This window comes from Bufo gargarizans, chromosome 6 (genome assembly GCF_014858855.1).
Source record: "Bufo gargarizans isolate SCDJY-AF-19 chromosome 6, ASM1485885v1, whole genome shotgun sequence".
NCBI lineage: Eukaryota > Metazoa > Chordata > Amphibia > Anura > Bufonidae > Bufo > Bufo gargarizans.
Genome location: NC_058085.1, coordinates 385,501,879 through 385,516,117, shown reverse-complemented (window position 1 = coordinate 385,516,117; position 14,239 = coordinate 385,501,879). Strand labels below are relative to the sequence as shown.

General features: G+C 50.1%; 2 protein-coding genes across 4 annotated transcripts in view; one reads left to right on the top strand and one right to left on the bottom strand.

The window, feature by feature from the left end:
* Positions 1-6,289: 6,289 nt before the first annotated feature.
* HPS6 (HPS6 biogenesis of lysosomal organelles complex 2 subunit 3) lies at positions 6,290-10,883 on the bottom strand. 2 transcript variants are annotated; one of them, XM_044296140.1, is made up of 2 exons: positions 10,281-10,883; positions 6,290-9,460 (listed from the first exon to the last, which is right to left on the bottom strand). In XM_044296140.1, the coding sequence occupies exons 1-2, from the start codon at positions 10,794-10,796 to the stop codon at positions 7,613-7,615; spliced, it is 2,364 nt and encodes a 787-aa protein (XP_044152075.1). In that variant the 5' UTR covers positions 10,797-10,883; the 3' UTR covers positions 6,290-7,612. The 2 variants fall into 2 exon arrangements, with proteins under 2 accessions (XP_044152075.1, XP_044152076.1); XM_044296141.1 differs by having other exon boundaries at positions 6,290-9,457.
* Positions 10,552-14,239, top strand: part of ARMH3 (armadillo like helical domain containing 3) — a 44,999-nt gene continuing 41,311 nt past the window's right edge. The window contains exon 1 of one of the 2 annotated variants that reach the window (XM_044296143.1): positions 10,552-10,586. The gene's annotated coding sequence lies outside the window, so the exon portion shown is untranslated. Of the gene's footprint in view, positions 10,587-11,127; positions 11,283-14,239 lie in introns of those variants that run through there. The other variant, XM_044296142.1, reaches the window with a different exon arrangement.

The window sequence follows — 14,239 nt, the reverse complement described above, 5'->3', positions numbered from 1 at the left end:
CTGACTTAATTACATGCCTCCTCCGGCAGTCCGTGCGGCAGACTGAAATCTATGTCGGCCATCATTTACAATGAGTCACTAGGAGATGGTAAATCTCCTCCTAAGTATCTAAATAGCGTACGTTAGGGCGCCTTCACACCTGGCAGAGAAAATGCAGACGTGCACTTTTACGCACGGTATAGCATGCAGAGAATTTCGATGTGGATTTCCGTGCGGATTACATCCCCTATTAAAACGAATGGAGACATTCTGCTTCAGAAAAGCCGCACCACAATATAATTATGGCAATTATGCTGCAGGGAATGGCGCCCTGCACCCCTACCAATGTTCTGCAAGACTTTTCCGCCATGTGTGAAGGGGACGTTCATGGGCAGCAGATTCATTGCAGAAATTTCCGTGCCCGAACAGCCATTCCATGCATGTGAAGGGGAGATTTCCGCAGCAAGTGCACGCATTTCTGCAACAAACCTGCCTTTAATCATTGTGTTACTTAACATGAGTGTTTCCTGCATGTTATGTCACAAGTTTCATTTTTGGAAATAGCCGAGCCCTAATTCTAAGGTTTGTGCATTACTGGAGGAATGCAACCAATAGAAGATGGCGCCAGGGGCACTTTGCTGTCAGAGTCTTACTGTCTTGTAGTTATAAAAGGCTGATTATGTTAGGCAGCCCCCGTCCACGATGTCTCATGTGATCCTCATCCTCGGATCAGAAATCCCTGCAAACTAAGACACTTCTAGGGTGGTAGCAGATCACTAGGAGGAAAGCTGAAGGCACCCCCACTGATCAGGATATTACCGCAGTACACTGTAATATGGGAATACCCCTTTAAGGGTACGATTAGGTTGCTGACCTCTGCCCTATAAGGTTCATATTGGTGTATGAGAAGGTCTAGTGTCTCCCAGGGGCCCATGTGAGCGTGTCCTCCTGACCTCTACCCTGCCATAATGCTGGTCAAGAGTGGTGAAGTACAGAGACATATCCAAAGGGGTTGAGACCCCTTTAGCTGTAGGTTCCCAGGACCTGGACCCCCAGCATCATGAAGTTGCTGCCTATCCCAATGATTAGCCATAAATTAGAGTACCCCTTTAAAGTGACCCTCCAGTCGAGTCCCAACATTTGCCCATAAGTGACGCTCTGTTCTGGTCTCACATCGATTCCTTTCAAGACGTCCCCATGCAGGGGGCTGCAGAAAGCCCATCTAAAATGGTGGCGCCTGTGGAGAAGACACATGGAACAGAACAGGGAGGAATCCTTCACGTCAGGCTGGATTTGCTCTTTGACCACTTGCAGGTTTGGAGTTGTAGGCGCTTTCCTGAACCTTGTACCGGACTGTGCCAGGCGGCATCACGACTACGAAGTGCCTGCTTAAAGGGAACCTGTCACCGGGATTTTGGGTATAGAGCACTACGAAGTGCCTGCTTAACCCCCATCATTCATCTCCCACAAGGGAAGGACCGGAGTCATCACAAACGGGGGCTCAATGTAATATCTGTAACCCCCCCTTATATGCCATGTATGAACTGGCGCCATTCCTGGCAGGGTGGTCTATAGGTGTGAATGACCCCCATTATTCTACCCTTGACAGCAACACTGGCATCAATAGCCTCCTGGTAAAAAAGCAGGAAGAACGTACTTAGTAGTGCCCCCTTCCAGTTTAGTCCCCTATACAGCTGCCCATAGACTTTAATTTTGTTTGCCACTCCTTCCATAGCAAAAGCAGCTCCACAACGTGCCAAGCAGCACCCCATATCTCAGCTTCCTGGTCAGTGCGGTCATTGCTCACCGTTTAGTTTTTGGATGGAGCTGCGCTTTAATACTTACATAACCAGAATGTTTCAGAGGCTTCTGAGCTGCAATACCAGATACAACACACAGTCGGGGGTGGCGCTGGTTCTTGGAGAAAGGGCCTGAGCCTCCTATACACAGATTGTACATGGGGGGGGGTCCATTGGTACCTGCTCAGAGGCTGACCGACTTCCGGCACTACCACTGATCAGCTGTCTGAAGAGACTGCGCCGCTCCAGTAAGCGCTGCTATCTCTTCCATCACCTGGCCTATAAGCTGCAATACCAAGCACAGCCACTATACAGTGGACGGCGCTGTGAGGAGCTGGTGTCGCTCACCAGGGTGCTGGGGCCTCTTCAAGCAGCCAATCAGTGGAGGCGCCAGAAGTCCAACCCCCACCGATCTGATCTTGATGAACTATCCTGAGGATAGGTAATCAACGCTGTACTCCTTTAGGCTACCAGCACACGGTTTCAGCTGTCCATACGTTTCTGCACCAAATAGCGCATGTGTTATTTGTGGTTTTTGGCGCAGTGTTGCCACAGATTTCACCCCTGCATTTAAAAGGGCAAAATCCATACAAAGAGTTGACATGCTGCAGATTTCAAAATTCACAATGAGAGTCAATTTTCGCATGGAAAAAAAAAAAAAAGCGTGTACATCTGTCTAATCTCATACTTTGCTGGTCCTGTATTAGGGCTCAGGCACACAAACGTATTTTGTTACCATGTCTGTCTTTTTTTTTTTGCGGATAGGAAGCAGACCCATTAGTTTCAACGGGTCCGCAAAAAATGCGGACAGGACAGTGTGCTGTCCGCATCCGTTCTGTAGCCCCTCAAAAAAGATAAGAATAGGACTTGTTCTGTCCGTTTTGCGGATAAAGATAGGCAGGTAAAATAGATCCGCACAAAATTTTTTATAGATGCAATATGTCACACAGACGTCATCCATATTTTTGCAGATCTGTGTTTTGTGGCCCTTAGGGGCCAGCTGTTCCGTTCCGCAAAAAAACATCCGGTCGTGTGCATGAGCCCTAATAGAACAGTCCTATCCTTGTCCGTAATGCAGACAAATAAGACCTGTTCTAATTTTTTGCGGAACAGAAATGGAATGCACACGTAGTAACTTCCATTTTTTTTTGCGGACCCATTGAAATGGTTCCGCATAATTTTTTTTTTATGGACACGGAAAGAAAATACATTTGTGTGCACGAGGCCTTACATTCAGGTTTTTCCACACCGTGTGCAGGTAGCCTTAAGGCGTAATGGTACACATACGCTGGTATCCCTGCACGGAGTTCCCGCTCGCACATTATACGCCTCCCACGGAAGACTGATGATTATGTAGACCCTGAGGTGCGGTCTGTCCGCACACATCCCCTCTTGTCCCGCAGCGCTAGGAATTTTAAGAATGTTTTTGTGCTAATACCCAATTATATCCAACACGTCACCAGTTAAGGCTACATGCACATGACCATGTGTGTTTTGCGGTCTGCAAATTGCGGATCCGCAAAAAAAAAATGATTACATCAGTATGCCATCCGTTTTTTTGCGGATCCATTGTAACAATGCCTAAAACGGACAAGAATAGGACATGTTCTATTTTTTTTTCCCGCAGGGCTACGGAATGGACATACTGATGCGGACAGCACATGGTGTGCGGATCCGTTGAAATGAATGGGTCCGTATCCTATCCGCAAAAAACAAACAAAAAAAAAAAAAACACGGAAACAAACATTCGTGTGCATGTAGCTTAAGTGCGACTTCCCGAGAAGTGAAGACAATCTAATGCCCCCCCCACATGACGCTAGATGTCAGATGCCCAATCACATCACATGACTACATCTCAAGACACAGCGAAGACGGCCCTCGCTCCGATCATGCGATATACACACAGAAATATCAGGCCGCTACTGGGAACGTCGCCAGCCTGAAGGGAGCTGGTATAATGGGAAAAGGGAACATGTCACCTATTAAAATAAAGACATCCGTGTGACACCCTAATGGAGTTCTACTAGTGGGTGCAACTGCAAACATTATTACGTTTTGATGTCGCACAACCGCATCCCAACGGAACAGATGCCTCCTGATGTGCAAAATCAAAACAGATCCAATTAATTCTGCTACAGAGATCCTCTGCCGGATCGCAATACCGGAATTAACAACGCAAGCGTGAAAGTAGCCTAAATGTGCCGCAGATCACCCGATGATTGGGTGATCTGCAGCACATTTCGACCGGCAGATTGTCAAGAACAAGCATTCGCAGGAACGTTCGTTCCCGATCATCTGTCCAAATATCTGGACGTCTAAATCCACCTTTAAGCCCTTGCATTACCCAGGTCTAGATCTGGCCTCAGCAGCCGTGTGGGATTACATTGAAAAGGAAGCCGAGATACGTGGAGCGGTGTGGTGGCATCCCGCCATTGTGCTGCCTGTGGGTACCAGGCAGTCTGATCTCTTAGATTTCTGAGTGGAAAGCCCCTCATCTGACCAGTATGCCCCCCATGTCCACCCAGTGCAAGAACCCCATCAAACAGCTCCTCATATCTCAGCTTCCAGGATCCTTCTTTCATGGGGGGGTTGGTACTGAAGTCGGCTGCAGAACTCTAGGTCAATGACGTGCCATCTGTGATGTAGCAGAGCTGTGAAGAATGTTATAGGGCAGTGTGACATGTTTGTTATGTGAGCAGACAGGATAGCCGCAGCGGGGGCTGTGACCGCTATACAGACATAGTGCCGGAGCCATGCATCATCCGCCACACGCATTATGTCACCGGCGCAGCCAATAGGCAAAGCCACTCCTTTCTCATCCATTGATTTCAGGTCATGTTTCCTGGAAACCAGATCCATAACCATTATCTTCTCCTTGCTGAAGGTCGCATTACCTCTCTGCTAAGTGCATCCTAACGTGCCGCCAATCCGTGCTAATACCGCCTAGAAAATCACTGCATACAGAACGTGAGCAAAAGGCAGAAATGTACCAGCATTAAGCCCACGTCGTGAGCGGGCGCTCCTCTGCCTGCATTATAAAACACCCTCCTGTTCACATACTTACTGGAGCAGCGGTTTGTCCTGCAGAGCTGCTCTCCATATTGTAAGGCAAGACACATACATGACGTCAGCGATAAGCAGCTGCCCCGTCACCCAGCCTATCCATTAGCCTACGACTAAGCACAGTGCGCCTCCTAACCAGTTCTTTGTCACGTTGGCCTTCGCAATAAATCATCTGCACTGAATATCAGGCTCCCGGATTATTACTGCAATAGTCTCCAGCGACTGCAAAAACTACTACTTTCTGCTCATGCTGGGTGTTGTAGTCACTAGTCTAGAATGGGTAGGCTGCACGGACAAACACCAGATTCATGACGTACAATTAAAAGAATTTATTTCTCTTAATACCATAAAACACTGCAATGTTAAAAAGGTGCATCTAGACCACAGCCGATATCTGCCGCTATACAACCAGGAGTCCTCCTGTCGCACCTTAAAGGGATGGTCTGGCGGAGTAAAGCTTAAAGGGGTTATCCAGTATCTACAACTGTGCCGGGCCCCTCCATGGGAATATACTTAGCCCGCTTCCTGTGCCGCTCCTGGTCCCCGCACCGCCGCTTCTCCCTGTACACAGATGAGAACATCCGGTGTGGGGGGCAGCAGGGACTGGGACGAGCCTCCCTAGCGTCCCCCGCTGTGCTAGGGAGGCTCATCCCCGTCTGCCATTGGCTGCATCCATGTACAGGGAAAAGCGGCGGTGCGGGGTAAGTATATAACCTGTAAGGGGCCTGGTGTTATCCAGTCACTGGTTGACGCAGCCAGTGATTGGCAGAGCAGCTTTTACTGCCATTTCCTGTGTGTCGAGCCGGGACCAGGAACCGGGGAAGAAGTTGGGTGGGGGGTTTGGTTATAGGTGACCAATTTTATTTCAAACACACTCTGGCCCTACTCTGAAAACTTTATCCCGCCAGACAACACCTTAAATAAAAGTGGAAGGCTTTACTATGTCTATAGGAATCGGTGTCGTTTGGCGCAGTCTCATCTATTGCGGATATTTCAGACCTCAGGTAACAGGCGAACAAGTGGCTGCCGAACCAGCAGGGAGTGAACTGGGGCTTACTGGTTCTCTGTAAAGAAAGACTCAATCCTTCTAAAATAAAAGATCCTTCAACTTTCTAATATATTTTGTGTTTCAATTCGATCTCAAGAGCTCTGCTTGCCATCGGTGAGTGGAAACATTCTTGAAACTCTGTGCAGACCTAACAGGGGAAGGCTTGCTGCAATGATACGCTGTCTGGACAATCCTCTGTAAGGGAGAGTTCACATCACCCTTATTTTTCTATTCTTCTGATCCGTCCAAAAAAAAAAAAAAAAAAAAATGAAGTACCGTATTTTTCGCCCTATAAGACGCACCCAGGTTTTTGAGGAGGAAGATAAGAGAAAAAAAAAATTTTCAGCCAAAAGGTGTGCATTGAACTAATGGTGGTCCGTGGATGACACTGTCATGGGGGTGGGAGATGTCGATCTGTGGATGACATATATAGCATCTTATGCTATATATGTGTCATCCACAGGTCCCTCCCCATAACAGTGTCCCTGTGTAGTGACCCCCAATACAGGGGCTGGAGGCTGGCAACTGCTGGAATTGAGGTGGGGCCCGGTACAGTCACTGTACTCTATTACACCAGGCCCCGCACACAGCAGTATTTATATGTAAAGTACATGCAATATAAAAAATAAATAAAAAAGTTTAAATCTCTGCGGTAATCCACCTAGTACTCACTATGAAACTCCGCTACAAAAAAAGTGCGTCTTATGGGGCGAAAAATACGATAACTTAAAAGGCTATTCCGATTAGAGAAAGTTATCCCTTATCCACAGGATAGGGGATTACTATTAGATCAGTGGGGATCCTACAGCTCCCATCACGAGAACGGCATCCCTGTAACGTGTGGACCCCCATGAAATGGATGGAGCGAACGGTCGCATATGCTTGCCGCTGCTCCATTGGTTTCTATGTGAGTGCAGGAGATAGCAGAGTACAGCCTTCACCCATCTCCAGCGCTCCAATAAAAATTTATGGAGCGGCACACAGCATTTTCAATCAGCTACTCAGTCCATTTCAAGGGGGCTCAACAGGGTACAGGGCCCCCACCGATCTAACATGCACAGGATAGGGGCATAACGTGTCCTAACTGGAATACCCCTTTAATACTGATCTAGAGGTTCTCTGCCTACATTTTTGGAGCAGTATTAGAGGAACAACGTTCAGCAATACATCTTTACAACAGTCGGAGCTCAGCTTTTCCGATATAAAAATGATTGATACTAATAGACACCACTAGAGGGAGCAGCATACAGCCGATCTACTGAATGCTCTTAAGCTCCCCCTAGTGGTGGCTACAGGCAGTTTATTTAAAAATAAAAAATAAAGTGGTTCTCTGATCCCAAAACAATTTTCATGATGGCTCTGAAAGTGTTAAGCATAAAAAAATTGCCACATCGACGCTCCCTTTCAGAGCCAAAGGTCCCTTCCACGCTGCATACAGGAGGAGTGACATCTCACCCATGGTTAGGTGATCCACTGCTGCAACCATTCCCTGGCCTCCATGGCACTTGAAAGCCGAGGCCTGGCTGCAGAAGTGCATGCAACATTACACTTCCGGTCCACAGGGAAATAGAGGCAATATGGACGGGACCCCTGGTGCTAGAGAGGAGTGCCAGTTAGCACGAATACTGAGACATGCTTGGGTCTGTATGACATGGGCCCGGCAGAAAGTGCTTTAGTAATAAGACAACCCCCCCCACCATTTCTACATGAATACTGCAATAATTTATAAAGCCATAGTGGAGTAGAAGTCAGTGGGCGACAGGTCGTCCCCATTCAGGACGGGGCTGCGAGATACAGATTTGTTCGTCCGCTGCGGAGTGGTCGGAGGAAAGGTTTGCACCGGGAACTTTTCGTTCCTGATCTGGTTCTGCAATACCTTATTTAGGAGGGGTTTGAGTAACCCTACAGTCAGATGTGCCCCACCACTGCAGGAGAACGGCGGCGGCTCAGCCTCGCTTTTGGGCATGTTCTGGAGGACAATCCGCAAGATCTCAGTGGCAGTCAGATCCTCAGGGCAGATCTCGCACAGCTGGTTGACGTAAGAGTCCAAATGTCTGTGCTTGACAAATTCTATTAAGAGGGTGATGAAGATGTTCTTAGTGATGAGGGGACTGAGCTGCGAGAACTTCCGGGTCTCCTCGATGACCCTTGCCCAGTGCTGTTGATAGATCAGTTTATGTATGGCTTGTATGATGGCCTGCGGCCTCCCGCTGCACAGCAGGATCTCCACCTCCAGGTCCACAGTAGTGTTTTCCTTCCGCTTCCCCAGGACAGATAAAGCCCTTTTATAAAGGGGGGCACCTTCAAAGTTATCTTTGGTGGAAAAGTTCCAGGAAAGCCCCGAGCAGTCTTGGGCATGCTGGACAAAAGTAGGAAGCCACATGGGTTTAAAGGTGCATAGCGACTGACAGAGGACCTCAAACAGCGGATACACCCCATTATGGGGACTGTCCCTAGAGCCCACCGGGAGCGGGCTCAACACTTTCTTCCACAGCTCGGCGGTGGCTCTGATGACGAGTTTCCCGTCTCCGTTCTGAAGAAACTGAAAGTTATTTCTTACAGACATCCAGGCCGCCTTGGGGAACGTGCTGAACAAGGAGTTAATATATATCAGACAGTCCCGGTCTATGTCCATCTGAAGGAGCCTTGTGACCTCATGATCCACTAGCTCCTCGCAGCACTTCTCAATATCTTCTTCGGATGCGTTGAGGATGCAGGTCTTGAGGAGTTCCAGACTTACGAAGCTCTGGAGCTCATTGTTTATGTTGCTCAGCAGATCTGCGTACTGCGTTTGGTCCTTGGATTTGCCATTTTTCTGGTAGTTGTTGAGGATGGCGGACAAGGTGACAGGGGCTTGGAACATCCCTCCTTTCTTGATCTCAGGCACAGTCAGCTTGGCGCTGCTAAGGCTTCTTCTTTGATAGTACTTACAGGCCTCTTCATAAACCATGTCCAGCAAGGAAGGCTCAGACTTCCCCTCGTCTTCAGTACTGATAGAAGAGCTAATTCTAAAGACTCCATTCCTTGTGAGAACCTGGACGTCCTCTGTATCCAATACTCTTGCGAAGAACAGTTCTTCAGCCTGGAGGAGCTGCTTGGCCAGAAGCCTCCCGGTGTTGATATCTATGAGGAACACTGTTGTATCTACAGCACAAACCAAGATCTTCTCAAACATCTGCATCTTGATCTGAGCTTCAGCCACCATCTCAATATCTAAGATATGCCTGACACCCCCATTCTCATAGACCAGATATATCTGACCAGAGGTAGTCATAAGAAGCAGGTGCCCATCCTCGGTAACCTCCGATTGCAGGATTGCTGTGGGCATCTGAGAAGAAAGGAAGCCGGTGTATTCCAGAACCATCTTCTTAAAGTCCCCCTCGGTCAGAGCTTTGCTGTGGAGGAGCCCGGTGGTTGGGGTGGTCATGGTCATCTTGTTTTCCAGGAGGGAGTATATGAGAAGAGGATGAGAGCCGGCATCTGGGATCATGAAGATGTGATGAGGGGAGGAGAGCATAGAGTACAAAGGGATGTGATGGAGGACGATCTTCATGCTGCCCAGGGTCACCTGCTGTCCGGAGCGAGAGGAGAAGAGAAAACTGGTCAAAATTCACACGAGGAGACCGACCGGAGCAAAGGCAAAAACGAAATCACAGGTTGCTACCGCCAAACATGGGTCTGCTTAAAGGGGTTGTCTAGTTTATAAATGCAGTAAGCAGAGTAGGACCCTGGGCACTCAGCATTAAAGGGGTTCTCCAGGCATTTACTATTGATGAGCTATCCTCAGGATATCAGATTAGCGGGGGTCCGACACCCCGCCGATCAGATATTGATGACCAATCCTCAGGATATCAGATTGGCGGGGGTCCGACACAATCTACTGTACTGTACAATACAATGAAATGTTTGGTATTGTACATTGCATTGTACAGTGACAATAAAGGCATCTTATCTTAGACCAATCCTTCAGCTGTCTCTTGGGCTCTGTGCACACTTGGGGAGTTACCCAGGTTGGCATTTTGTAGAGATGCAGAGATTTCAGGTATCTTGTCCGCCAGTTTTCAGCTGCACGCCTGCACATCCAACTGAAGTCTTAAAGGGGTTCTCCGGGTTTTTACTATTGATGACCTAGCCTCAGGATTGGTCATCAATATCTGATCGGCGGGAGTGCAGGGTGTCGGACCCCCCGCCAATCTGATATCCTGAGGATTGGTCATCAATATCTGATCGGCAGGGTGTCGGACCCCCACCAATCTGATATCCTGAGGATTGGTCACCAATCATCTACACCAGGGATCCACAACCTCCAAAGGGCCACCATGCTGTGACTGCAGACCTGCCTATCCCTGTAGTCTGTTGCCATAGAGACGCTTCACACTGAGGGCACTTACCTGCTGTCCGCACAGGCGCAGTGGCCGCCGGCAGATGCAGTACATGTAGGGGCTGGAGGGGGCCCTCTGCTCGCACCACACCAGCTCCGCGCCCCCGCCGCACACCGACACCACCCGGGCCCGGGGACTGTTGCACAGCTCCAGGGACTGCAGCAGAAGCCAGCTCTTGGCGGAGGGTCCCCGGGGAGGGCTCCACACGTCCGCCCGCCCGTTCTCCCAGACCAGGCACAGCAGCCAGCAGTCCTGCGGGTAGTGCGGGAAGAGGAGCCCGCACAGCTGAGGGGAGTCCCGCCAGCTCTGCTCCAGGTAAGCCCCCGGGAGCGGGACGTCAGCCGCGAGCCGCGGGAAGGACAGCAGCCTCCTCTGCCGCAGCAGCCAGATGAAGAGGTGGCGCCGGTCCGGGCTGCTGAAGAGCCGGCAGTCACCGGGCCCGGAGCGGAGCGCATCCCGCAGGACCTGCTGCCGCCCGAAGTCACTGTAATCCGAAACCAGCTGCGGAGGCCTGAAATGCGTCATCCCGCTCGCCGGCCGCTTATCCCGGCATGACTGCTCCGGTCAGCGCCCTCTCCTCATCACAAGACCGACCCCCTCCTCCTCCTGACTTCCGAGTCACCTGTAGGGAAGGTGGGAGGAGCTTAAGCTGATTGCCCGGCTCGGGCCAATAGCCTTCGAAGCACGTGACAGTCTAGGGGAGAAAACTGACCAATGACGCGTGTGTTTTTTTATCTACTGGAAGGCGTGGCTTAAAAAAAATATTTGTCGTCGTCACTTCAGGGGAGCGGCTGCGGGATGACAGCTGGGGGAGAGGCTTGGTTTTTTGGAATGTACCATTAATAATCGTAAACAGGGGGGACAGCGTGTAGACAGGCGTTTGAAGTAGAGGCGCAGTGACGCGGATCACCCCTCTTCCTTGACTTACTGGGTTCCAGTCCTGCATCCTGGGTGATTCCCGGTTGGAGCTGCTGCGGGGCTGCCGCCAGTGAGGGGGGTTATGTGTGGCCGGTGAGTAGTGTGTGAGCCCCCTGGGTGTGCAGTGCTGCCCGGGGGTGCTCTGTACCCTGTGGAGGGGCAGGAGCCGTGTACCGGGAGGTGCAGGCCGCATGTGGGCACAGGAAGCCATGCTGAGCAGGGGAGGGGTGGGAGAACCACAAGTCCCAGCAGCACATCCCTTTCACATGGGACGTGTAATTCTCCAGGTTATGTCCGTGTAATGAAAAGTCCTGCAACTTTCCCATAGGCTCTGTGCTTCTATTGGTTACCATTTTCAAGATGTCTGCTTGCTGTCAGTGACTGACCACATTCTGAGGCAGAAAACCCATCCAGACGTAATACTTCTCACAGCTGAGGGTTGGTTACTTTGTATCAGCGCTGACAGTCCTCTGTGCGCTCAGCGGTCTGGGGGACGTAACGCGGCGGTCTTAATCTATCCCCGCAGGCGTTGGATACACCGCCGTTATTAAAGGGGTTGTCTGGGAGTGAGGTGACCCCGCCGATCTGATGTTTGAGGGGGCAGCTTATCAAGAACAGCGCTGTCCAATGTCTAGTGGCTGTGTTCGGTATTGCAGATCGGCCTCATTCACATGAGATGGGGCAAGCGAGGCACAGTACCTCAAAAAAGTCACAAAAAGTGTGCCTGTGCGGACAGCACATGGCCGGCCCTATGATAGAATTGACAATTCTTGTCCCCGATTGCGGACACGTATAGGACATGCTCTATCTTTCTTGCAGGACCACGGAACAGAACTACGGATGCGGACAGCGCACGGTGTGCTGTGCGCATATTTTGTGGCCCCATTGAAATGAATGTGTCGTCTGAATGAGCCCCAACTGTACAACAGGGGAGCTGAACCTACAGCTGTAGGGTTGGAGTCCCGCTGGAGGACTGTCCTGTGGTCGGTCGGGTCACATGGTATATAGCGGGGGTGCTCAGATACCTTCTGTAAAGGTCCACGTACCTGGGTCTGCTGCTGGGCAGAGGTCCAGGCGGAAAAAAAATGTAAGGAGGGGCAACACCGGTGATGAAGCCCCTAAAGCAAAGTGATGCCCTCTAAGCGCCCCCCACACACAGTATGACGCCCCCTAAACTGGTCCCCAAAAACTATGATGCCCTTTCATTGAACGGATGGACGTTGGCATGTGAGGAGAGCAACATCAGAGAGGGAACGCCCTGCAGCCATTGCTGGAAGGACACAAGCTGTGGGGGCAGCTTTAGGCTAGGTCTACACGACAACATTTGTCGCACCGATTTTTATAATAGTCTGTGGTGTTGCACTGCGACATGCTGCGACGCAACAGTCACAGAAAAATCCATCTCAAATGGATTTTTTGCGACTCGCACCACAGCAGTCGCAGTGCGACACCACAGACTATTATAAAAATTGTCGCGCGACATTGGTGCGACAAAATGTCGCAGTGTAGTTGTGCCCTATGTCGTCGTGTAGACCTAGCCTTATGGTCCGGGGAAGGTTTTAGTGGCATTCTCATGTGGAAGTCTCTCTCAACTGATCTGGGGGTGAATCCATCCTTGCAGATCACGTACACCCCTACATGCTGATTGTCTTCCGTGGGGCGGATGAGATCTTCCAGCAAGACAATGCAACATGTCACACGCCTAGAATTGTCCCACATTGGTTGGAAGAGCCATGACCAAGACTTCCCCCAGACTTGAACCCAACTGAGTATCTGTGGGACCACCTCAATGGCCGTACTCGCTCTATGGATCCCCCCAGGCCCCTCCCGCAGCTGTGGGATGCTCTGCAGTCAGCATGGCTCCAGATACCTATGACAACTTACCAGGACCTTATGGAGTCACTCCGGGCCCGTCTACCTGCTGTCCACGCTGCACACGGCGGCAATTGAAATGATTTATGCAGTGCAACAAATGGCATCAGACCCTCCCCCCCCCCCCCCCCCAAACCCCAAAATTGATTTTCTATCTGTTTTCAATAAATAACAATAATTTTCCTTACAAAACCAAAGAATAGGTAATTTCTACATATTTGGCTTTGCTTTTTTCACCTGTGAAGAGCTATAGGTACAGGGTCGTCAGTGCACACGTACACACAGTGCTGTCAGTCGCTGATAACGGGGGCGCTGCTGTTACACCTAGAGGCTCTGCTCTCTCTGCAGCTGCTGCGCCCTCTGCACTTTAATTGACGGGACCAAGCAGTGACTCCTCCTAAAGTCAAAGTGCAGAGGGCGCGGCAGTTGCAGAGAGAGCAGAGCCTCTAGGTGTAATGGCAACGCCCCCGTTGCACCTAGAGGCTCATTTGCATATATTAGAACATCATTTTTCTCAGCACTGCGGACACATATGAACATGGGACCAACGCAGACGCCTTCAGCTGCCAAGTGCACATGTAACAGGTCAGCCGGTGTCATAGGTACAAAACTGCTGACAGATGCCCTTTAAGTGCATTGTTCGTACTGGTGAATACGATTGACTGTCCTCTGTTATCCACCATCTGATGTCACATGCAGAGCACCTCCGGGGACTTTTCTTGGTCACGCTCCCATGGACGGCTTCCTTCTTGATTACATTTCTGTAATGGGATTATCTGATCTCATTATGTGTAATTTAATCTCCGCACAGATCACCCTTTGTTGTAAAAAAACCCAGAATTGTGTCATCAGGTTATTCTTCCAAAATGTGGATCTTGTGTTATCAGGGAGCGGCAGCTCCCAAAAGATATGAGGGCATTTCTGACGAGCAAAAGTATTGCAGCCTGTAATCTCCATGAGCCGGTGTATCTAAGCCCATCATGTGGGATACTGTCCTGCGGAGATGCCGTATCTAAAACTGGGCATACACTTTCGATAGCTGTCACCCAAACCCTTGTTCGGCTGACAGTTGCTCCTCCCCAGATGCACGCCGGGCTACACACAGCCGAGCATGCATGTTTTCTCAGTAGGGAGATGGGACTAAGGCGGTGTCTTATCTCCCTTCAAAGGATCGAACA